The sequence below is a fragment of the Microchirus variegatus genome, assembly GCF_963457635.1.
Source record: "Microchirus variegatus genome assembly, chromosome: 14".
Taxonomy (NCBI): domain Eukaryota; kingdom Metazoa; phylum Chordata; class Actinopteri; order Pleuronectiformes; family Soleidae; genus Microchirus; species Microchirus variegatus.
The window spans coordinates 22,374,058-22,399,397 of NC_139815.1; the positions used below are offsets into that span (position 1 = coordinate 22,374,058).

At 42.1% G+C, this 25,340-nt stretch overlaps 2 protein-coding genes across 2 annotated transcripts; both read right to left on the bottom strand.

The window, feature by feature from the left end:
* Positions 1 to 4,896: 4,896 nt before the first annotated feature.
* Positions 4,897 to 8,615, bottom strand: uqcrfs1 (ubiquinol-cytochrome c reductase, Rieske iron-sulfur polypeptide 1). Its single transcript, XM_083901263.1, has 2 exons — positions 8,357 to 8,615; positions 4,897 to 6,892 (listed from the first exon to the last, which is right to left on the bottom strand). The coding sequence occupies exons 1-2, from the start codon at positions 8,565 to 8,567 to the stop codon at positions 6,282 to 6,284; spliced, it is 822 nt and encodes a 273-aa protein (XP_083757389.1). The 5' UTR covers positions 8,568 to 8,615; the 3' UTR covers positions 4,897 to 6,281.
* Positions 8,616 to 9,390: 775 nt separating this feature from the next.
* Positions 9,391 to 19,310, bottom strand: kif7 (kinesin family member 7; the record flags this gene model as incomplete). The annotated part of the gene is made up of 19 exons (XM_083900373.1): positions 9,391 to 10,012; positions 10,246 to 10,407; positions 10,505 to 10,703; positions 11,284 to 11,490; positions 12,084 to 12,299; positions 12,943 to 13,119; positions 13,364 to 13,489; positions 13,879 to 14,076; positions 14,176 to 14,381; positions 14,470 to 14,625; positions 14,869 to 14,993; positions 15,368 to 15,513; positions 15,632 to 15,790; positions 16,442 to 16,570; positions 16,659 to 16,839; positions 17,639 to 17,986; positions 18,066 to 18,465; positions 18,559 to 18,756; positions 18,980 to 19,310. 19 exons carry the CDS (start codon positions 19,308 to 19,310, stop codon positions 9,645 to 9,647), a joined length of 4,032 nt encoding a protein of 1,343 aa, XP_083756499.1. The 3' UTR covers positions 9,391 to 9,644.
* Between the last annotated feature and the right edge of the window lie 6,030 nt (positions 19,311 to 25,340).

Sequence of the window (25,340 nt, forward strand, 5' to 3'; positions counted from 1 at the left end):
AGCTTCACTCAATGAGCACAGTTTTCAGTATTATAATGGTACGTTACCACAACAAGACTCCATAAGGCTGTAAGCTTGTTAATAAAAATAATTCCAGTAAAAAATGTTGTTACACTTCTCTTTTTCTACATATTAAAACTGGATGCAGTGTATTCACTGAGATGAAGAGTAAAAAAAAAATCATCTAAGAAAGCAAATTAGTATATTTTACAAAAATGTTGAACATATCCTTTAAAGAACAAACATGTACGTGCTGGGAATGAACTGTAATTCTCAACATAAGTACTATGAATTGAGCTTATCATTGCATCTGTAATCTGATCTCTTCACTCCACTGCCTTCACTTCATCTTGAGTGTACATCTCGGCCTCTGACTGTTTCTCCTCCTCCTTCTCCTCCTTCTCCTCCTTTTCCTCCTCCTTCTCCTCCTCTTTCTCCTCCTGTGCTTCAGGATCTGGGTACAGGCAGGAGGTGTTGCCATCTTTCCACGTGACCATAATGTTTCCCGTCCTGAGCGGGTCCACTTCTCCGTTAGACGGGGAAGCTTTGTTGTCAGGAGACGCTGGTGAGGGTTTGCAGATGCTATCGTCTCTGTGGAGAGAGGTCATCTGCAGCCTCTCATCTCCATTCTTCTCAACCAGGGATGATGATGCTGCTGCTGCTGCCGCCTTGTACTTGGCTACCTTTTTCCTGTTCCTGTGGAGGAAAAAGAAAGGAAACAGTCATCTGTCGCCGGCTTTCAATATGACATGACATGCTGCATGTTTCACCATAAAACGATGGTGTAATGTTATGGTCATACTTGTTGGCCATAGCTCCCATCCCCAGCAGCAGAAAACCAACAAGAAGGCAGAGGAAAGACACGCCCAGCAGCACAAACTTCCATGTGGATGCTGCAATAGGAAGAATAGAACACTTCAAACAACTATTCACTCTCACACTTACATCTACGACCAATTTTGAGTGTCCAATTTGCCCAAATCTGCATGTTTTTCGGACTGTGGGAGGAAACTGGAGAAAATCCATGCACACACACGGGGGAGAACATGCAAAGACAAGAACCTCACTGAACCAATCTTCTGTAGAATTCCAGATTAACTGACAGCTGGACATCCAACTGTCAACAACCAAGCAGATTAATGATACGAAATGATGTGAAACATATCGATTCGTGACTCAGTTCTTTAAGAAAAGAGGCGAGGAACTTTCTTTCAGAGGGTGTGATGCCAGCTGATCCTTTTCAACACAGCCTTGAGAGATTAGATTATCAATGACATATGAAATGGCACGTACGGTCCTCTGTGCGATGGAACCAGCGGAGATACGCTTTTGTTTCTTCTGTCATGCCCTTCATCTCATCTGGATGCTCCTCAGCAAACTCATCTGGATCAGCAGAGGCCCTCCTGAGTCCTGAAACACATGTTGACAAGGGAAGTGATTGCTTGAGAAGTGACCTTTACTCCACCTTAGAGACAACTTGAGATGCGGACACAAGTGAAAAACGTTATTGCTATTTGAGTCTTTACTAACTGGAAACTGATGTTTGTGTCAGTTTGTAACCACTCACTTTGGAGAAAATTACCAGGTAGAATAATGAGATAAAATAGCAATTGCCCGTCTTATGCTGCTTCTTGGTGCAGAGGGAGTGTAAAAATTCTACTTTTACTTCCTCCCTTACTTACGGAGCTTTTCTTGGCAGATGTCGCCCTCGTCCAAAGACCTCCACTTTGAGTGTTTGCTGTGGAGACTCAGACTCAGGTGTTGGCCGTCCACTGCCAGCAGCATGGACATGTTCCTGCTCATGAGTCTGTCCCTGTCACAGTCCCACATTAACCCTGCAGCATCCACCTCTGGCCCCTGACAGGACCTGGTCCAGACCGGCTTCATCTGCTGCGCTGACAAACACCTGGAAGATCCGATACACATCAACATTCCCTGACCGATCCAGACCCACTGCTGGAACTCCGAGTCCGGGTTGCACCGCATCAGCAGGACGGGACTTGACGCTGAGTCCTCCAGACACAGACTGTGGTGGGTGTTGTAGATCATGAACGCCCTCCCCCCTGTAAAGTAACAGGTTATATATATATAATTATATATATATATATATATAAATCATAAATGTGATAAAATTAGCATAATTTTACCTGACATGAGGAGGAACAGCACGATCCCGACATTCAACATACCTAAAGAGGATAATATGCTGTTATTAAAAAGCAGAGCAATGCCAGTTTCTGACCTATATCTTTTCATTCATTATGTCGTTGAACTTCATTTAAGACGCACACCTCCATGAGCTGCATGCGTTTCACAGCAGTATGCACTGTATATATAATGCAATAACGCACCAAACTCTCTCAAAACTGATATAATAATAACTTTTATTTTGAGTACTTCTCAGAACACTTAAACACATAAAATGATGATAAGCAGCAAGGATAAAACATTAAAAAGAACAATAAATCATTAAAACAATAAGACAACCCTATGAAATCAAAATAGATCATAGAGTGACATAAAGGAGGACAATGTGTTTGCTCTCCTGATCTCCACCGATAAGTCTTTCCACAACTGGTGGACCAGAACAGAGAGTTTCAGTTCTGAGGTTGGACCATGGAATTGCCAGTAATGATCTACCAGAGGGTCTCCTGTTGCATTTAGGCTCACAGGGGTCAGGCGGTCAGCTGTGCATTTAAGAGCCCTTGTTCTTGTACGGTACAAGCCTCAAAAATAAACATTGTTAAAATGTTGTTGTTGTAAAATCAATGTGTTCCCTGCTGTTGGAAGCAGAAAATGGTGGCAATCTTACTGGATTTAAATAAATACATGCATTAATTCTTGGTCTGGCTGTGTTCTGTGCACACTCATGGTCATGACTGGTGCATGTTTGCGCTAATCACCACAGCACTAAAGAAACATTGCACCTGATTGTAAAACATTAAGCTTTATCAATATCACCAGAAGAAACAGTGTCTAAAACAACTTCCCTGAAACAACGTCCACATAAGTCAGGGTTCCTCTCTCGTGGTCCTGAGGAGCCACTGTCCTGCATGATATAGGTGTTTCTCTGCTTCAACAAACCTGATTCCAATAAATGGGTCATTATCAGGCTTCAGCAGAGCTTACTGACGAGCTGATGACCATTTGATTCAGGTCTGTTTGGGCAGGGAAACATCTAACACATGCAGGACAGTGGCTCCCCAGGACCAGGAGTGAGAAACCCTGACCTAAGTCTTAAATAAATGCTGACTATATATATATTATGCAACACTCAAAACTGTAATCATTGTGTATTCTGTTCTAAAACAGACAGTTTGAATGAGCTACTCACTTTTGTGATGTCCTCTTTGCGGCTTAGACGAGAAGAAGGCGACGTGACAGTCGAGCAGCAGAAACACAAACCTTTCCAAAGTTCACGGGGAGGAGCTGGTGAACTTCATATTGTGAAATGACTCTAACAGACACTGTTACTGGTCAGGCGGCTGATGATTATGTGCACGTTTATGGAAGAAAGCCTTATCTAACTTAACGAGATCTGATCTTAACAGTCAGATCCGATTCAGTAATAACATGATAGTACGTCTGACTCATACAGCAGCTTTACTGTGAAGCCTTCAGAGTGTAGACAGTTAAATGTCAGGTCTTTGACCTTATGGCTTGGTTACTGTTTAGTTTATTTGCTGATAGTGAAGGTCTGTGACCCATCGGTCAAATGCCTACTTATAAACAAGGACTCATACACACACAGAGTGCTTGTCAATATTTTAATTGTATATTGGGGGTGTGGGGAGAAGAACCTGTGTCACTTATGGGATGGAGGTAATTATGTATCCCTGTCTCATGAAATTTGACTGGTTCTGATCATACTGGAGCATCAGGAAGCTTCACATAAAGGTGTCATCCAACTTATTTCACCAACCCAGAGACATCATTGCATCACAACAATTATATTGTTAGATATGTGCTCACCAGAGTACAGAAGGTTGTGGGTTTAATTTCCGGCTTTGCCAGTCTACACACCGATGCGTCCTTGGACAAGACAGTAGGTAGTTGCTCCCGACAGCTGTGCATGTGAACGTGCATGAACATAGTTCCTAGAGCACAGATGTAGCTGTATGAATGTGTGTGAACTGTCGCATAAAGCAGTTTTGAGTGGTTGCTATATAAACACAGAACATTACCATAAAGAACAAGTTGTAATGCAGCAATATGTGGGTGATATTCAAGTGTATACTGTATTTAGTGAATTTGTGTTAACATTCAGTTTTCTCCCAGTTCTCCAGTTCCCTCCCACAGTCCAAAAACATGGGATTAGGTAAACTGGCCACTCTAAATCAGGGTTTCTCTCGTGTTGGGGAGCCACTATGCTGCATGTTTCCCTGCTCCAACACACCTGATTCAAATACATGTGTCGTTATCAGGCTTCAGCAGAGCTTACCGACGAGTTGACCATTTGAATCAGGTGTGTTGGAGCAGAGAAATGTCTAAAACATGCAGGACAGTGGCTCCCCAGGACCAGGAGTGAGAAACTCTGGTCTAAATTGAATGTGAGAGTGTGTGGACCTGTGACGGACTGGCGACCTGCACAGGATCTAGAAGTTGAGCGTTAACATGCCCACCCCAATCCACGTTTAGCTCACAGGGACACAGACAATGCAGTTTCACTACTGCCTCATGTGGTAAATGTGTGCCACAAGGAAATCTAAACATAGGACTAGAATTTACTCACAGAGGCAGCAGTGGATGAGCAACTCCTGTATGCTTTTATGGATTTTTTCTATATACACTTCAGTGTGAGGTGTTTGCAGGAATTGTCCAAAGAAGGTTAAATAATGATGAGTATGTTCATAAGATACGGACTGAAGAGACAAAGAAAGGCTTGAGACAGAGGCAGACTGTCAAATAAAATATAATTATTTATTACCACCACACCTGAATACATTAGTTCCTGCTGTGCACAGGTATTTTCTTACATATCCTATTCAGGAAAGCAGAGGATTGCATCTGGCTGCTCACATGTTCAACTCAGACAGTAATTTCTAAATGAATGGCGTTCATGAATTTTAAAACCCAAGCTACGAGGTAACGAAGCAGTTTATTGTGTGAAGTGGTTGAATGACATTAAATATAACTGGACTCCAACACTGGTAGAGTCACATGCGGGGAAGTGATGACACTGATGAGGAGCAGGTGGAGTGAAGTGAAGCTTGAGACTGATCACAAACTGCAGCTTATGGAGGGAATGTGTCAAAGCACACTAGGGTCATCACATAATTCCGAATTCAGATATCAGTAAGAAATTAAACCATAAAAACCTGTCATGATTTTAAAAATATACAGCCTAGAAGCCCATCACACTGTAATTACATGGGCGTGAAATGTCTGAATACGTTCAAAGGAATAACATTTCACATGATATTTGTTGATGAAATAGATTTTTGGAAGAAAAAAAAAAGCGACAGCCCTACTGCACAATACACGCCTGGTCAGAACACCCTCACTGGCCAAAAACCCTGTTCAGACCTGGTATCATCATCCGTCCTGAGAGATAAAATCACAAGTGACCAGCTCCAAGTACAACACCAGGCATTAGCATTAGTTCTTTTCTTTGGCGTTTTGCAGTTGTTAGCATATGTGATGTTGAATGTCTTCTACCCTTCAGCTTCTTATCGTTCTAGCACAACACAAGTCCTACATGAATCTCCTTTGACCACTTCCTCACGCAGTGCACAAAAACAGACATCGTTTCAGTTTGAGAGAACAAAATGCTTTTCTTACTATACGGTGTGTATGCGTTTTCAGCCATTAGAACAGATGTGCCATGTGTTGATCAGTGTTAATATTATGGCTACAGCTATGAGTGCTGTAGAAATACACAGCGCTCTGTGTAACTGCAGCAGGTCAGAGAACATCAGCCGAAGAAGTGGATTTTAATGCATCCAGGACGGATTTGTGTTCACACATTTAAAAACAATGAGGCCAAATACGTCCCGAGAGACAGATAACTTTTGAATGTGGTTTTTGTGAGTGGATGTGAGGACACGCTGGGTGTGTTTAGACCTGAACTTAGAGCTGTCCACTTGCAATCAGAACATATTCAGAACGAATGTTCATACCGGGTCTGAGTGGGGTCATGATGATGTTTTGGCTCATCTGTGTCATCACCTGCAGGGGACCGTTGTGGCTGATTCGTTTTTCTGTTGTTGGCAGATGCAGTGACACATGAACAAATATCTGCCAAGCTGTAACCAGAGTGATCTGAGTGAGATGAGCGTTTTCTATCCCACCACCACCAAGTCTTCCTCTTGAAACTCATAGTAGGGAACCTCCAGGTTGAGAGGGGCGGGACCCTTTCGGATACGGCCTGAAGCGTCATAGTGAGAGCCGTGGCAGGGACAGTAGTAACCTCCATATTCTCCGGCATTTGCGATGGGCACACAGCCCAGATGTGTGCACACACCAAGAACGATGACCCAGCGTGGGTTGATGACCCGGTCTTTGTCGTGCTCCGGGTCTCGCAGCTCAGCAAGATTCACTTCAGCTTCTGTGGCGATCTCCTTCTCTGTGCGGTGACGGACGAACAGCGGCTTGCCTCTCCACTTAAAGGTCATGTTCTTGCCCTCTGGGATATCGCTCAACTTGATTTCAATCTTGGACAGGGCCAGGACATCAGCTGAGGCACTCATAGTCGAAACAAACTGAGTCACCAATGACTTGGCACTGTAGACACCCACCACGACCGAGGCGCCGGTGACCAGGTAGGAGAAAGATCTCCTGGCTTCACTGCTGTCCTGAGATGACTTTTTGGGGTCGACCACCTCCTGACGCCTGTAGTCTGAGTAATCTGGTATCTTTATGTCTGTGTGGGCAAATCTGACTCCTGCACAGCCTGCAGATGGAAACAAGTGGGTCGTCAGTTGTGAACACTGTAGCTCTGTCTAATTAAATTGGAGCAGTAACATGTCTCAGAAGCCAGATATGTATCCCTGTGAAGTGTGAATGTATAAAAAATATCTGTTCATTGACTTAAATTTATTCTTCATCTTGTATTTAATTTGTTACCACTCCTTTGTGCATACACATAGTGTACAACAGTTTAAATATGTAAAAAATCAGATGTGGACATTTACACCATTGTGTTTGTGACGGTAGCTGATAAGTAATAGCTGTTTTTTTTCTTTGCTCAAAATATGGCAGGGGTATTTTAAAAAGCTGAAAGTAAATCTATAGATAAATACCTTTCACAAGACAGGATTAGCTTTGGTAATAGTGTGTAATATTTGTCTGTAGTACATATTTATCCCCACAGCCCATGATAAGGACGTGGGGCCCATGAACTACAGTTTCTGTGGCAGCCGTTTTGGCCAGTGATGCCCATAGTAAAGAACACACTGAATTTGACAAGGCTGCAAGTTTAGTTCTCTAAGTGTATGAGGATGGTACTGCTGTAGGACTGCAACTAACAATTAGTTTCTCGATTAATCTAGAACTTGTTTGGTCCAAAAAATGTCAGAAAAAGTTGAGTGGTGTTTCTCAAACCTGGAAACGATAATGTTCTCAAATGTCTTGTTTGATCACAAACAAAAATGATTCAGTTTTATTTATTTTAAGTCATCTCCTCAAGACGCCAACCACCTATGGTTAAATTGACGACATCCTCAGTTGATCAGATCATGTGATTTTATCCCTTTAAGATAATGGCCTATGGCCTCAAAAAGTTGACAATTGTAGTAATTGATTAGTCGTGGATTACTCCAATAATCGTTGCAGGCTCAATGATCGTGCTGTGCACACCCCCAGAACCTACAACTAGCCTGACTGGAAGTAAAGTAACGAATATTTTTAATCTAACATTTCTTATAGTAATTAAATAAGTAACATTAAGTAATCAATCTGTTTTTTATTTGGGAAAATTGTTGTCCTCATAAGATGTGATTTGTCCACACACCAAAGACATCCAGTTTACTGTAATAAAGGGACAACCAGAAAGATTCCAACAATTTAAATTGTTTCTTTAAATGAAATACTCTACTTTCAGTGTGACTTCATAAAATTAAAGCTCCTATGTGCTCCCTCTTCCTGTGAATTATCACACTTACAGCAGAAGCACAGTGACCGTTGCTATGTAAGAGCGGAGCATTAGCTAACATCAGAGGTGACACCGGCTGTGTTTAGCCAATATTATTCTCCACATCACAATTCAGATGGCTTTAACGCCGAGTTAATTCCGATACGTAGCTATGCATGATACAAAAATGGCCACATTAGGACCAGAATACACAATTCCCCCCCAAAAGCGAGGTGATTAACATGCTAAGCTAAGGCTAACGCTAGTGGCTGATTACACACTCACCGTTTATGCTAACCGTCACCGCGGGCCCAGTCTTAGGGGTTTGACCGTTTAGTGACTCTCGGCAAAGGAACGGTTTCTTCGTGTCCAACAAAATCTTCTCGCTCTTCACAACCACGCCCGGCACCAGAGCTTTCAGAGGGCCGGCCACTGTGAAAGCGGTAGCCTGCATATAAGGGGAAAAAGCCCCTGACCGGGCAGCTAGGGACATCATTTTTGCGGCTAGCTGTTGACGCTGCTGCTGCTGCTGCTACGACCTTGTGTGCCCTGACGGATGTGACGTGTCGAGAGCGTAATGACGTCACAGTTCATGTGACTTCTACTTCTGTTGGGTTGGATTACATTACTGCCACCTTTTGGACAGAGGACAAACAAGGACATTTGGCAGGACTGGTAATAAAACAACTACTTTTATTACTACTAGTAATAGACTACTATTCATAATAATATCAATAATCCCGAAATAATGACATGGACATTGTAGATTATGACATTTTGACCCTACATAATTACAATAACACTGACAGATTTACAAGAATAAATCATTCATATTCTACATTGTGTTTTTTTAATCTATTAGTGAAAACACAAGCCAGATGTGTGTTAAAGCAAAACAATTTAATATAAAATACTGTAAAGGTCAAAATACTCCATAGACCATTGGAGAGAAAGAGAATTTGAAACCGTCATGATAAAAAAAGATTTCACATCTGCTGGATGTGATCTACTGATCCCACTGAGATGCACCACAGCAGCAGATACACCGAGTCAATAGACCATAGCTGTAATCATTACTGTACAATTATACCATGTGCAATATAGACGTGCACTGTGCTTTTGAGTATAACCAGGCTTCATTCACTTTACCTTTATGTTTACTTTATGTCACAGGTTTAAGTATTCTTATTGTATACAATTCTTGTTCTTTTTCTCTTTACTCTTAATACAATTTGTTTTTTATATGTACATATATAGACACGTAGGTAGAGAATTGGTTATTTTCTGTGCTTGGTTGGAGTAGCTGTGACTAAAGCAATTCCACTCCCAGGAATGAATAAACAATTTCTGCTGGTTTCAAAGACCATGAGCCTGCCAATAACTGCAAGAAATGGAAACATACATTTTTATCTTAGTGAAAGTGCTTCATGTAAAAATCAAATAGTGTCCATTTTATTATAAAACTTAATATACAGGTATAAAAATGAAATACAAAGATGTAAAAAAAAAAAAAAGTTGAAACCACAGGACAATGTAAAGGGGTAGAATTTTTAAATGAACAATATAGTGATTTTTAGACTGGATTCTTCCGTACGTCGATTATTGCATTGTTTGAAGTCAGTGGTCCACTGTTGAGACTGGGACGGCGTGAATCTCGACGAGGTTTAACCACAGGCAGGGAAGTCTGTCCACTCCAGGACGCCATACCTGTCTGCGATACACGGTTAATAGGAACATCTCCAGCTGCTCGAAGCCACAGCTCCTCCATGACAGCAGGTTCCTCTATGGGGAGAGACGAGCGCCTCCATGTGGACGGCAGCGGCGTGTTCACAAGCTCGCGCATTTCCTCCCTGGATCTGGGAGGTTTGTCAGGCTGCCCCACAACTCTGCCCACCACGCTGTCATCTGGGCAGCGACTCAGCTTCTCCGTGCTTCCGATGCCTGCGAATTTACCAGTAGATCAGAGGTAAAGTAATTATGACAGACTTACAGAGTAGTGATGAATAAATTAATACATTGCCATGTAATTGATTGAAAAATACAATTAAGGTCCTCAGTGATAAAAATAAATGCAAGGAACTCAGACACAAATGAGGAACTTTGTCACATGGATTTATCTGAGAATAAGTACCAGACTACTGGCAGTGAACACTGTGATTTAACAACCAATTTACCTTTACCATGCTCCTTTGGCTGGCTCACTGAACCACTGAGTTCCCTCACTTTGTTGCTTAGCTCCACATTAGCAGCCTTGTAGTGGTTAAGCTCTTTACTGAGGTTGTGGATCCATCCCTCATACTGTCGCTGCCTTCCTGCTAAACCCTCGTCTATTTGCTCTGTTAGGGTGAGAGGACACAATCATGAGGTTAAACCACAAATACTACTGCTACTAACTGACTCTAAAGCAGTAAGGATACTATGTGTGACATGCACCTCGACACTGTTGCAGTAAGAGCTGGACGCTTCTCTCGTGTTCCTTCTGCTGCTGCGTGAGTCGCCGATCCGTGTCAAGCTGCGTGCGATCGAGGGCGTTCTCTAGCCACTGCACCAATCTCTGCTGCTCGTCCAGTTGCATTTCCAGCTCTGCCAGGGCGAGCTGCAGCTTACGCTCCTCCTCACGCAGAGACACCACCTGCACAAAACATCCACTGGCCAGATTAGACTTGAGCTTTCCTATTAATGCTGGGATCTCGAAGTGTGGAAAAGCTAGCAGTAGAAGGCTACACTTGTAATCGATAGATCCAACTCCTTACTGTTGGCCTTCCCATCATCAAACATTAGTAAACGTTGTCTGGAGTGATTCAGGGACTTTAAAGGAGACATATTATAACCTATTTCTCCAAGTTAACCCAGTTCCCTGTTGTCCTAATGAACATGTCTGTGACATGCTTTGGTCAAAATACCATAAGGATGAAGTACCACAGCAGTTCAATATCACTGCCTAAACAGCCATGTTCAGAACGCTCTGTTTTGAGTGCCTGTCTCTTTAAATGCAAATGAGACACAGGAAACTACGTCAGCTTCACTGAGGCTCCGGCAGCTAACAGCAGTTAGCATTTGGAAAAGCCATCATTTGCTGACTTTAGGCTGGCCACGTAAATCCTCTGAGGCTGGAAGTTTGTGTAGAACTGCACTGTGCAGTGATTTTGCATAATATGTCCCCTTTAAAGTGATGCTATGACTTGAGTAGAATCTCACAAGTGAATACAGACCTTGTCAAAGTACTTGCACAGCAGGGCTCTGGTCTCAGACGCAGACAGGTAACTGAGTTTGGCCATGAGGTTCATTTCCCACTGGGAGAGCATACTGGCAGAAGCCCTCAGCTGCCTCTGCCGCTGCGTGATGGCCTCGTTCTTGTACTCGATCGCTGCATCCAGAGCCTCGATCGCCTCGTCCAGCTGGAACAGGGTTCGCTCCTCCTGATGACATCAGGGGAAACAGGAACTGTGTCAATGACACAACTGAACAGAGACACTCAGCCAGTTTCCCATGAGGATTTAATTAGTGCCACATTAGTAGATAAAGTGATTGTTTTTATATGGACTGCAGTAATGTTGTACACAAAAAAAATCACAGGTGTAAATGATCAAATTAATGATGGCAGAGTTCCATTTAGCCTCCTCAGTTTCAGGTTGCATTCAGACTGTTTCACGTGGTTCACAGTCTCCTGACTAACATGAACTGAACAGAGACATTGTTAATGGGATCAGAAACACCTGTGCTTTTCCTGCTTAAACATGTCAAAATGTGCAGCTGTGCAAAGAGTCTCCTGGAGTTTTAACAACAGTGGAGCTTAATGCAGCCGTGAGTCATAATTAAACTATGCTCTGTGTAGCACTATTCTACAGTATGAACAACTCATACGTCATCAACGGTAAATGGTCAGATGTCAATGTAAACATAATTACCATCCAAAACCCTGCTATTGCTATACAAGTTCTTAATATTTGTGTTTGCAGCAAAGTTATATTTTGACACATTAACATGTTGGTTCGCCGGCGTAATAACTGACCTCAGGTGAGAGCAGGTTTCCCTGCCGCAGCTTGTCGTCGAGCTCAACTCGCTGCTTAAGCAGTGAATCTTTCTCTTGACGCAGGTTGGAGATCTCTTGGCGGATCTGTTGGGAGTCTTGAGAACTGCCGCTGCGAAGGAGGCCGTTCCTCTCGCTCAACTCTTGCTCTAGTGACTCAATCCGCCCGGTAAGTGTCAAAAGGTCCTTGCTCAGGGCCTGATGATGAGAAGATACAAACGCAACATTCAGCATCTAAACAGTTTCCCAGTGTCGGTGAACTGTTGGGTTTGTCACTGGTGGAAAGTAACGAATTACATTTACTCAAGTTACCGTTTTTGAATACTTTTTTGTGTGTATTTTGTATTTTTTAAGTACAATTTAAAATCAGGATTTTGTATTTTACTTGAGTACGTATTGACTCAAGTATTGTACTTAGTTACTCTTATCCTATCCGTTACTGAGTAAAAATAAAAATTCAGCACAATGAAGACCTACAGGGGGAAAATATACACCAGAACCAGACGAATGATGATGTGATTGGCACCAGCACTGGTGCGTGAACATAGAGGGTGCGCGCCAAAAGTGACGTAATATCCTGTGTCGCGCCGGGCGGGAGCTCCAAAATAGTTTTGGATTTCTGACCCCTTGTCATATTTCTACTACCCTCACACCTCATGCAAAGTAACCAAGGAACTTTTACTTAAAGTACATTTCAAATGATCTACTTTTTACTTCTACTTGAGTACATTTTCAGATGACTACTTTTACTTCTACTTGAGTAATATTTCATCAAAGTATTGGTACTTTTACTTGAGTACAATATTTTAGTACTTTTTCCACTTCTGGGGTTTGTTCATACCTGACTGGAGCGGAGCCGCTTGGTCTCCAGTCCACTGCGTTCCTGCAGCAGCGCCTCTTTCTTTGCCAGGATTTGCTCTCGCTTCGTCAGCTCTCCCTCCAGGTCTTCGAGACCTCTCCTCTGCTCCAGTACACGCTCCATTTCCTCATCCAGCCAGCGCTTCTGTTCTTCAATTTTCTGCTCATTGGTCGTAAAGCACAGAGAAGAAACACACAAACACACATGAAGAGAGAGAAAAATGAGTTGGAGAAAGTATTTGAAATACTTGTTAAAATACATGTAAATAAATCATTGCATCCCTTCACACAGCTTGCATGAAGGGGGATTAGTAATGTGTGGTGGGACTAAATGTAAAATTAGCAGTTCATGGGGAAACACAGCAGACCGTAACATAAATGATTTACAGCCTCATTTGTCGCACCTGTTGCTCTTCCAGCGAGATGACAGAGCCGTTACTGCCGCTGCGTCTCTGCCTCTGAAACGCAGCGATCTCCTCTGTTTTTATCCTCAGGATCTTCTGCTGCTGCTCAGTCTTTATCTCCAGCTCCTGTGGGGGCAGTGAGGGAGGAGATAAAGACAAAGGAGAATTACCTCAATAAAAAGCAAAGTAACACTTTTGGCACTAAAGTGCTGCAGTGTTTTCCTTTAAATAAAATGTCATACATCGGCACAATTTATGATGATACCTCTCCCTAACCATGTTCTCGTCCAGATTAATATCTTCTTTAGTTTTTAATCACTGCAAAGCATTATTAAAGGTCACACTGTGAAATCTTTCTGTGGGAAACCTGATGTGAAACCACATGGGTTCACCATCTGTCCTGTCACCACGAATAGAGCCACTTATTCTCTACGACATTAGTCGAGTCACTAATTGATGATTGAGATGTGTGTTAATTTGACGTGTATTTATGTACTGCATGTATGAGGTGGTACCTTGACTTGGTGAGTTCTTCGCTGCATCTCGGTCTCCAGGCGTCGTTTCTGCTGACTTTCCTGACGAAGCCGCTTCTGCAGCTGCTCCTGCTGCTGCCTCATAGACTGGACGCTGCGCTCCAGCTCCAACACGCGACGCTCGTTCTGCGCGGGCAGGTTAGCTAGACGAGCGGTGTCTCTCTGACGCTGGCTCAGAACCTGAAACGCAACCACAAAAATGTTTATGCTTTTGCACGTTCAAGAGCAAGACTAAGCTTTGCGTTATTATGCATGAATACAGAAGTGTGACAGTCATACCTGAACTTTGCTCTGAGCAGCAGCTATCTTCTGTCGGCATTCCTGAGCTCTCGTCTTGTCCGACGCGCTGATTTCTCTCTCTTGCCTCTCTAGATCCTGAAGTTGCCTTTGGGCCTCCTGCAGCTCTTGTCGAGCCTGTACCGCTTCACTTTCCAGTGCTGTGATCTTCTGGCTGTACTGCCTGTTCAGGGCCTGAGCGTCCTTACCTAAAAAATAGAGTATAAAAGTTTTACAAAAACACAGATAAATTCATTCATTTAAAAGAAGAAAGAGAAGGCTAATATCAAGGAATACCTGTTTTGACCAGCTCCTTGATGAGTTCTTCCTTCATGCGAATGGTGAGAGAAAGCTCCCTGATCTTCTGCTGCGCCTGAAGTAGACCCCACTCCGAAACACCTTCAAAACTCTTCAAACTTTCCCGTATCGTGGTCTCAGTGGAACTGGAATTGGCTACGATTTAAGAAAAATACACAGATAAAATGTCCAGTCCAGCATTTTTAATGTGTTTGTTTTATGACCTTTTATTATCTATAAAGTGTCTTTAAGTACCCTTTAAAAGCACTATATAAATAAAATGTATTATTCTAGTGGGTAGTTTACAGGACAGCGTTGGGGAGTTGTAAAAACATCTTAGCGACTGCGTAAGTAAACAAAGTTATTTAATGCAGACCCATGAAACAATTGTAAACTTACATGCTTTTCTGGATAAACATGTGTGCTGCCCAAATTCAAGCTGCTGAAATGCTGTTGGTCCTCTACCACCAGCTGTTAGTCCTCCTGGAAGCACGTCTCTTTTGGTCCACGTCGAATTCACCGGCCTGACAAAACCATGGGCATGATTTTATATCAGTTTAAAAACATAACATGACATGACAAGTCTAAACTTTATGTTGTGATTATGAATCTTGCAGTTGTTGAGAGTTCACACAACATGACAGTAGTTTTGCCCGATTTATTGCCTCCAGGTTGACCACTGAACTTTTTCGTCTACTCATCACTGGTGTTGCATTCATGCTCATAATTAACCCTGGCTGGTCTCTGGTTTACTGGAGTTGTTGCCTTTCCAGAATGCTGCAAGTGGTGACTGCCAATCAAGCACCAATTGCTGGGTTTTGTCAGTGGCTACAAAGAAAATAACGAAGTGTGAACTAGATTCAAGCTGTAGCCGATGATTTATATTAAAACAACATACCTGTGTCTCTCATGGCTCAGATTTGAATGACTGCTCTCTTCATCCGTGTCAGGCATCTCTGCTCCTCGTTGGAACCCTTGCTCATCGTAGAGATAACCGTCCTGTTCACCACCAGGCCCATACCCAAGGTGACCCAGTGGACTGAGCTGTGTGGACCCATACATAAACCCTCAGATCAACAAACAGAAAACCTATAAACATATTCTTTATTGCATTTAAAGATGATAAAAAAAAACAATAAAATTGCATTGCAAACATTTTTACCTGTCTGTATGTGTCCCCGTTCTGAGTCTTTTGAATGGAGCCCATGGGCGCAGTGTGCGGCCGTGATCTCAAGTTGAGGCCCAGGCTCATTAGTCCTTGAGAAGAAAGCTGACTCTGCAGCTCTGCTATCAGGTCCTGTTGCTCCTGCAGTTTATCGCTCTGAGATGGGAGACATCAAGAAACAAATTAAAAAGGGTCAAATAAAAGAAAGTTAAAGCCTGCAGTATTGTGTCAAACAAACATTTTGTGGCATTATGATGCGTCACATGTTATTTCTCCACTTTTAGTATCATTATGTGCACCATCTGGTATGTTTTTTCAAAATTTGCAATAACTTTGTTCTTGATTCAAAGCACTTAATTAAGGGATTATGGGGATTTTCATTTTGAAAGCATTTTATTTTTATTGTCTAGAACCATGTTTCTCAAACTGTGGTACAAGCTTCCTCTGGTGGTACTTGAAGAACAATCAGAAATACTGTTCTTCTACCAGGGTATGTGATCAGAATGGAGCAGAGGAATTCTGGCGGAGTGTGCAGAAATTTTAACAAATAACACTTTATCGCTCACTCCATCTCGATCTAATTTCACTCTACCAGTGTGTGAAGTATATGTGAGAAAGAGGAAGGTGATGAGAGAGCAAATTATCTTATTGGGAATAAATCTTCCTGCTGTGAAAAGTCCATAGCTGACTTTGCTCGACCCATTTACACTGCTGTATTTTGGTGTTACTCCCAGTGACAATGTGTTCTCACCCCATAGCTCCTGTGAATATGCCAGACAAAAAAACAAGAATTAAAATGTGTTATACCTGCTGTTTATATTGTTCCATAGCATCCTCCAGAGCAGCTAAAAAGTCAATGTTCTCTTTCTCCAAACGCTGAATCCTTTCCTCATGCTCTCCATCATGGCTCCACCTCTCCTCTGCAGCCTCCGGATCCTTGTATTAAACCACATGTATAGATATATATAGACTGAATACTAAAATGCATGGAGAGAGAGTGAAAGAGACATACCTGGTTTCTTACCATAGGCCTTCCCCTCCTCAGTGCAACAGTGTCCTCAGTGGAGCTGTTCTCAATGCCACTGTCTGGGCCCGAGGCAGTGGTCAGTCTGCTTGGTTCCTCCTCCACTGAGCACAGCCACTCCTTCACTCTTAAATTCTGTTCTGCTGTCAGGGAACCTTCTCTCTGCAGCTCCAGCAGCAACCTGTGATACATCAGGTGATTCACTTAACACTCTAGCTAGTTCGATATGACTGAGGAGAGATGTCCAATTTGTGCTCCATGGGTCTAATGGATGCAATCAATTCTACTGTTGTCTAAAAACAATGTCGCTGGCAGGATCAATGGAAAAAGAGTTGATAGTTCTCAGTGTGTGATGTGAGGAAAAAACAAGTGCCAGCACTCCCCCCTTATCCATATGAGGTGTGTTCGTCTGTCAGTGTTACTAAGTCATCATTATTATTTTATGCTTATCTGGGGCACCAGAGGATGTTCACTACATCTATATATTTAAATATATTGAAATAGCTAAAAGATTGACTTGTTACACATTTTGCCAACTTGTATACATTATCCTTAACATTTCCAACAATGATTTAAACTTCAGGCACACATTCCAAGTAGTCAGTGAATATAACTAAACAAGTAGTGAAGATTTTTCTAAATCTAGCAAGCTGAGCCAAAATGTTTAAATGCTTGTCTGCTGTGATGACTGCAGAGTAAACAACACAGAATGTTAAACTTAAAATGATCTATTTAATCATCACTTGAGGATGTCTGGGATTCAAATAATTCTAGCCAAATTCTGTACCACTTTTGCTGTTTTTTACTTATTCCTAATCATTCCAAAGCAAAGTTAGAAACTAACTTTAAATTCAATAGCAGCAGCAATTGTCCAGATGCTTGTTGATAGTTTGGTACTGACCAATGAAAAAAAACATACTTATTTAAGACTGGTTGATTAAACAGACTAAATATCACTCGAGGAATAAATGTGCTTTTACCTGTAAGCAATGTCTGTGCAAGTCCTATAGTGGGCACTTTGTGCCTGCAGTCTGCTGATCTCTCCCTCTCCAAGTCGAGGTCTCCTGTTTGGATCAGCATGAGAGATGATGCGGGTTTCCGAACGTTGCCGGTTTTCGAGCGCTCTGCGAAGGGCCTTGATTTGTTGCTCCAAGCCTTCCACTCGATCCGGCTCACGCTTGAAGTTGACTGTTGCCCGGTTCTGGATGTTTCTAGCCCTTGTGGCATAGTTCAGTGTGTTTAGACTCTCATCGAAGTCTGAGGACGATGGGCTGATGCAAGCAATCATCAGTGTTTTTGAATTTCCTCCCAAGGAGTCTTTTAGGATCCTAGATAAACAAATCATATAAATCAAATCACTCAGACATAACAATTTCTATCATCCATCTAATGTCTCATTGAATGTACCTTGTAATTTTTGAATCCCTGTATGGTATATGAGAGCCTTTCCTCTTAGGGTCCCCTAGAGCCCCGATAACATTTCCGAGGGCCAGAAGGCCACTGTTAATCTGGATGCTCTCCTTCAGTCTCTCTCCAGTGTTTCCTGTCTTTAAGATTCGCTCTGACCCTGCCAAGTCAACAAAGTGGAACTTGGAAGACAACATTTGCGGTCCAGAAGCCGCTGCAGTCCCGTAAATCCGTGCAATTCCCCGGCGCTGGTCCATATACATGGTAAAAATTGTGTGTGATCGGCTGGAGTTTGGATTCATCTGGGTGGCGCCAGTGTGCCTGGCTGTGTTTCCCGACTCTAGTAAACTCAACACCTCATCGAGGCCTTCCACTTCACACTCTTTGACGCCAGACAAAACTGAAGTAACAAAAACAGAAAACATTAACAAGTATGTAAAATGCGAAAAAAATACTTGTATATAAACAAAAGTAAAAGACTGGCATTGCATACCAATGTTGCCTTTGTCCTCCCGGATGTGGATGTCCTTGCTGGCTGTCTCCACCTCCAGTAAGTCCTTGAACTCCTCTTTGTAGACCTCCAGGTAGGAGACTCGGACAGAGAAGTCTGTGAGGTCATTTTCATCTAGCAGCTTGAAGATATCAGCAACAGCCCTGGGGATGATCCCCTGCACCTCATCTCTAAAGGAACCTTCAAATCACATGAAACACATACTGTAAAATGCATGCAACTGGTTTCACTTGCTCAGAGCATAGCTTTGTTTGACCAAAGTCTTCTCTCTGTTTGTCTCGTCTTGTACTACATGACATGTAGTCACAGAGTGGGCATAGGACACACCTGCACACACTACTTTAAAATATACAATAAAGGAAACACACACACACACACTCAGACAAAAAGGAAAATTACTTACAAATATTAGCTTCTCCAATGGTGTATGTCTTGCCTGAGCCTGTCTGCCCATAGGCAAATACTGTGGCATTGAATCCTTGAAAAAAGGCATCAATGAGTGGCTGGACAGACACTGAATAAACCTCCTCCTGACAGCAAGATTCTTGAAAGAGGAAGTCACAGAGAAAGTGCCTGTCATGGCCCAGGGTAACGCGACACAGCTCGGGGTCCACAGTGATGCAGCTCTCATGGCAGTGTAGAAGCTCCTTAGGCAGCAGGGGGCGCACTCGAACAGCTACCTCCACCGCTGAATAATCCCCTCTGCCCTGGCCTACAGGCACTTTGGGAGACATTGCTGTTTCTGCTGTTTGCTTCTGTTATGTATTGATCATCTTTGGATCACTACAGGGGACAAATAAATACAATCCGTCACCAAAGGTTTTCAACATCTTACGTCATCAGGCTGAAGGAGGCAAAGCGATGATGTGGTAAATCAACAAGACTTTTTTTTTGCCATGAGACCATCAGTCACAACAATTTCATTTTAAGTTACAAAAAGAGAGTAAGTAAATAGCTCATTGACTGTTTATCTAAACCAACAGGGAAAAGCTGGTAAACTTTGTCTTCAAAAGCTTGTGTTTTCCAACTCCCTACTTTCTTTTTTCTTTCTAAACTTTAACTATATAAACTATGTGGCAATTGTGTCAAGACACTGTAGAACAAAACTGATGCAACGGTATGGAGAAAAAAAAAGAAGAAGCGGGATAAATATCTTTTTCAAGCATTTGCCACAACAATAAATAAATAAAGTTAAATTAAAGGTACATTGAAGAGGGTAAATTCTTTTTTAAAAGTCATATTCTCTGATAATATGGAGTATCAGCCCACATGGCCATAGAAAAGAAAAAAAGTCAGTTGATATCAATAATTGTTGTGATATATACCAGATAATTTAAGATGTCAAACACAGACACGTTCACACATCAAAAGCAAGTGAAACCAGAAAATATTCTCATTTAAGAAGCTGAAGGCTTGTTTTAATTATTGAAACCCCCCAAAATAAACGATTATCTAAACAGTTGATGATTATTTTATTAATAGATAAATAATCATCATTGCAGCCCTATGGGACAATGCATAAATATTATTCTGGCATACAGAATCTGTTATATTGATGTTGAAGAAAATGATATCACAATATTTTTTTGCTAAATCATTGCCCAAACCAACATTATATTGAGGAACACAGAGATAAGGAGTTCATGTTGATAAACTTACATTTGTGATGGATAAAAATAATGTGGACCAACAAAAATAACCACGACCGTCCATGACAAACACATCAATATCCTGTGAAGCTTCAACGTACAGACGATAGAAGAAGAAGAAACAACATCTGTGATTTAAAACAAACATCCAGCTGTGAAAGCTGTGTAGTCACTGATAAACAGTTTTCCAGTGAACTTCTTTAGCTTCAAGCTGCGGTCTGGGACATTTTAATCTTAGAAACCATTTTTTTTGCAGCTTATTATTTAACTTAACGTTGCCTGCTGTGATAAAAGTTAGCAAGATAACGTTAGCTAGTAGCCAGCTTTACTGCTGTTAAACAAAGTAGCTTGAAGAGAAGTTAGATGATGCGTAACGTACCGTTATCCGCGTGTAAGAAAACAAGAAGAAAAACAACCTTATTACCCTTTTCTGAGGCTTCTACAACAAGTACCCTCACAGGTTATACTCTTTTATCTATGTATTGTTTTTTTTTCTCCGCTTGTTTTCCAGGACACTTCACATAACTCCAGCTAAGCTAACGCTAGCCAGTTAGCCAGAGCAGTCCGAACAAAAACACAACATGAGGATGAGGCTGGATTTAATAGTGACAACTGTGTTAGTACATTCTTCTGTGAGATAAAGTGACAACGTACAGCAGCATGCGTTAACCTGTGAGTGACCAGTGGCTGTTAAAACAACTTACTTGTTTCTTTTTTTTATTTATTTTGTCAGGAGTTTCTCCATTACTTCAGGATGCACTAGAAGAAGTTGAGGATCAGTCAGAAGGAGGAGCCCGAAAGTTGGGTTTGGTCTCCAAAGAGCATCATGGCTGTATGGAAGCCCATTTCCGCCAACTTGGTGAGTCATTACAATGAGAATATGTATATAACAGTGGCGTGCACAGGCATTTGGAAGGGCAGGGGCGAAAATTAAAAGTGCACCAAGAACACACGGGTGGGTCAGGCATGTCCTAGGGGCCCTGGGGACTGAATTTCATGTGGACCTCCACACATTATTGTTCACTTAAAGGGACAATGTGTAGTATTTATGGGTTTATATAACCCAAAATCCACCTTTTTATACATATTATGTGCTCCTGCATTGTCTAGTCGATGTATAATAGTTTTTGTTTCATTTTCGTAGTGTTTCAAAAAGTCATGTAAAATAACATGGTCGCGGGCCGCGGTTGCTAGCAGCGAGACGCCATGTTTCTACCGGAGCCTGTAAGGACAAACGCGAGAGAACAAATCAAGCGTCTCTTTACTTGTAGCGGAAGTCCCGCCTCCACTCTCTCCGCTTCGTCTGCTACAGCCGTGGTAGCTCGTCCTCTCCCTCGCATCACGAACCTCATCTGCTGACACAGAGAAAGACGGCGAGGACGACATTTGACCAGCTGAGGACACCATAGCGCTCAGGGAAGGGAGGGGGTGAGCAGAGCAGCAGTTCTTTGTTGTAAATTTCAGCCTCTCCTTTAGATGGCACTATAAACTACCTTCTTCACCTTTAATTTCTATCATACAGATAGGCATTTTCTATCAAGCACTTAATATAATTAATTTCCTCTAAGGCAGAGGTCTCAAACTCACATGGAGTTCTTCAATCCATTTCATGTGGCCCACCATTTGAATTTGTTTATGATATTTATAGATGCATTTTGCATCATACACTTGTTTTCTGTTGTGAATGATTTGCTTCCTCATGTTTTTACCACTCTCGAGGGAACGAGTAGTGGACGTCTTATGACTCACAAGGGCACTTTAGCATAGCGTTTTTGTCCATGAGGGGGATGCATTTACATGATTGCAACCTTACTGTGAAATCTCTGCTAATACATGAATGTAATTACATGAATGAATGTCTTTGGATTTGAATACAAACTGTGAAAACACATTCTAAAGTAATATAATAACTTTACTGATGCTAGCTGGTGAGAAATCACAACTTAAAGTGTGCAGCATGTCTCGCCTGTAGCCAGCAGGGGGCAGCATGATTTCAGGTAAGGATTTGTTCTTTTTGGTCCCAGATGCTGATGCTATACTTTCACAATGGCTGGCAGTGAATTGTGCTTAACTTAATGGTCAATGTTGCAGGATTTAGCAACATGTAGTTGTGAAACTGAACATTGGTACAAACGGAGGATTCCTCCACTCACCCATGCTCCATTTTCCATGCATGTCTGGGGAATAAGTTGTAAGCTTCTTTCTCAAAAATGTAGTTTGTCCATTAAGGTTGCTGCAGAAACAGGGCGGTGCAAGATGGTGGCCTTCTTAACTTTATTTTATTTCAAAGTGATTATAAACTCTCCTAAATATTACACAGTGGGCCTAAAATTCATGGATAAACTTTGTCTTGATTTTCTGAACACCAAGCAGAACACGGGCTACACGGTTGGTATAATGGTTAGCACTCTTACCTTTGCAGTAAGAAGACCCAGGTTTGTGACCTATGGGTTCTCTGTTTTCCTCCCACTGTCCAAAAAACATGCAGATTTGGGGACTAGGCAAGTTGGCCACTCTCTATGTGGCCCTTTGATGGACTGGTAACCTGTCCAGGGTGTACCCCACCTTTCGCCCTATGTCAGCTGGGATTGGTACAGTGCTCCCTCCGTGACCTTCGTGTGGAGGATAAAGCAGTAGAAGATGAATGGAAACAGCAGCACTTCCCAGTGAGGACAGTATGTATCTTTCAATCTAACCACTGAGCCAACCTGAATGTGCAGTCCTGTCAAAATCTGGGGGCCTCAGCAGAACCTGTCACACTCTACCTTTTGTTCTATTAAACTTCAGATGAGACCAAGGTATTTCCTTTCAAAAAAGTAAGTATCAGTGATAAACCAAGCTGCTGTCACAGAGAGCGTGCAGGTTTCTTACCGACTACCACACAACCAGACTGAGATGGGGATATTGATTTCAGTCCCATACACAATGGCAGCACTCATTATGGACGTTTTTATCTGCACAGTGTGACTCAGCCACACAGAGAGTTGCAGAGACATGATGGTGGAGCCGACGATGTGAAAGGAGAGGCATGTGAATGGGGGATGTAATATGATAACGCAGAGACGGAGAGCCGACAAAACTTCAAACTAATTCATAACGCTTTTATAGAGTGACCCTCTCAGAGTCTGTCGTAAATATTTGTAGCTGTAAGGAACCAAGAGCAGGACAAAGGTTATTGTGATCAACGTGCGCATGTTATGAGTATGGAAAGAGTAGCGCAGACTGAAAGTGATGGTCAGCAGAGGGATACAGTTCCTGCGTGGTAATTCTATATTCATGATAGTAGAAGAGGGAGAGACTGAGTCAAGAACATGATGCCTGCAGTGGGAATAAAGGCAGTTTTTAATTCAGCCAGGGACTGACTCGCATGAATCATATTCTTTTCAGCCATCGCTCGCTGTCTCCATCTGGCTATCACTGTTTATCTTTTCTCTCCGCTGTGTGCGCACATTTATTTTAAGATCCTGTGGCTAAAGGCCCCCACCTTCTTTGTTATGTCACTGGCAAATTTGAGCTGAAGCCACCAGCGCAAGTAAAGACATCTTGTTTGTTTCGGTGAACGTTCACTTTACCTCGCTGTCCACAGATGCACCTCTGTGTGGTTTCTTTTCCAGAACGGTCGAGGACAGAGACGGATTGGTGCAGCCGAGATTTGACACACTTCAATTCACACTTTTTTTCTAAATACACGACACCCTGTTAAAAAAAAAAAAGGTCACACATACATTACACGCAGGGAGCGTGTGACACGTGCATTTTCCAGTATGTGCTTGTTTTGAAGATTTAAAAGTTAAAAGCTCGAGTCATTCGTGCACCGTAGGAACACACAGTGGTTCTTTTCAGCCGCATGACTTTGGCTGCCTGTCGACTGAACAGCGCTGCTCTGTGCTGCAGGGACTGGAGTGTTTCTCAAACAACCTCTGCTCACATACTGTATATCACTGCTTCTATGTAAATATATAGGCGTGTGTGTTGTGAGGTCATTTTGGTTCGTTCACTAAGCTGCAGAGGCCTTTTTTAAGGGGTCAAGACTTTAATTTAAAGATTAGAATGAACCTAATGGAAGAATAAGGGAGTTTGATGTTCAGTATGAGTAAGGCTGTGGGAATAGATGTAATTATCAATCAAGCTGTGCCAAATATTGACATTTTGATTTTTAAAAAATGGTGGTCTAATAGGTTTTCCCTTCACTATCCCATGATTCCATTGTGGCAGCACTCATCACAGGAAAGAATAGCATAAATGAAGTTAATTGGCTGAAAAAAAGGTCTGCAAGATAACAGCAGGCAGTATGAAGAAATCCTCCAAATCCAGCACTTCATCTTTTTAAGGTTATTTTGTAGTCTACACCTCCGTTTGGTGACTTACTCAGTCACATTCACACAGTGCATCACTTGTATACACTGCACTTTCTTCTATTCATTCACACAACTTCACGCTACTGTGGCTGTGAGGAGCAATTCAGTGTCTTGTCCAAGGTCGACGTGTGACCTCACAAAACACTTAAAAGTCAGGCACCAGTGGATCAAAACCTTGAGTGGTTAACAAACCTTTATAAAGGTGTACCTCAAGTGACAGACAGAAGGTTTTTGACAGAAAGTTTTTGTCCGAAAGTTGTATGAATATGAATCAATTCGTGTAAAAGTAAAAGTGAGTCCACATACAGTTTTTTTTTGTGGTTTACATGGTGTTTAATGAGTGCAATAGAGAATGGATTGAGTCCACAATACAATAAGTAGGACAGATACATGTCCACTACATTCATAAATACATAATATACCTGAATACATATCATGTTTGGTCATTTATAAAGAGTTCTCCTTTCAACAGTTAACACATTTTCTGGTTCAGTGTCCCACAGTGCTCACTTATTCTTGACCTCATGTCATCTCCCTTTCAAATTTGTTGGAACAGGGAAACGCCTACTCCAACTCCCTAGGACCAGGAGTGAGAAACCCTGAGCTAGGGTAAGTAATCTTATATTGGCACTATTGATCAATAATTCCCTCAACCTTTCAGAATAATTATAATCAAGAAAAATCATCATGTGTCAACACAATCGCCACAACAGCACCATGCAGGGGGTCACCACACTTGCCCACTCACTTGTGAATT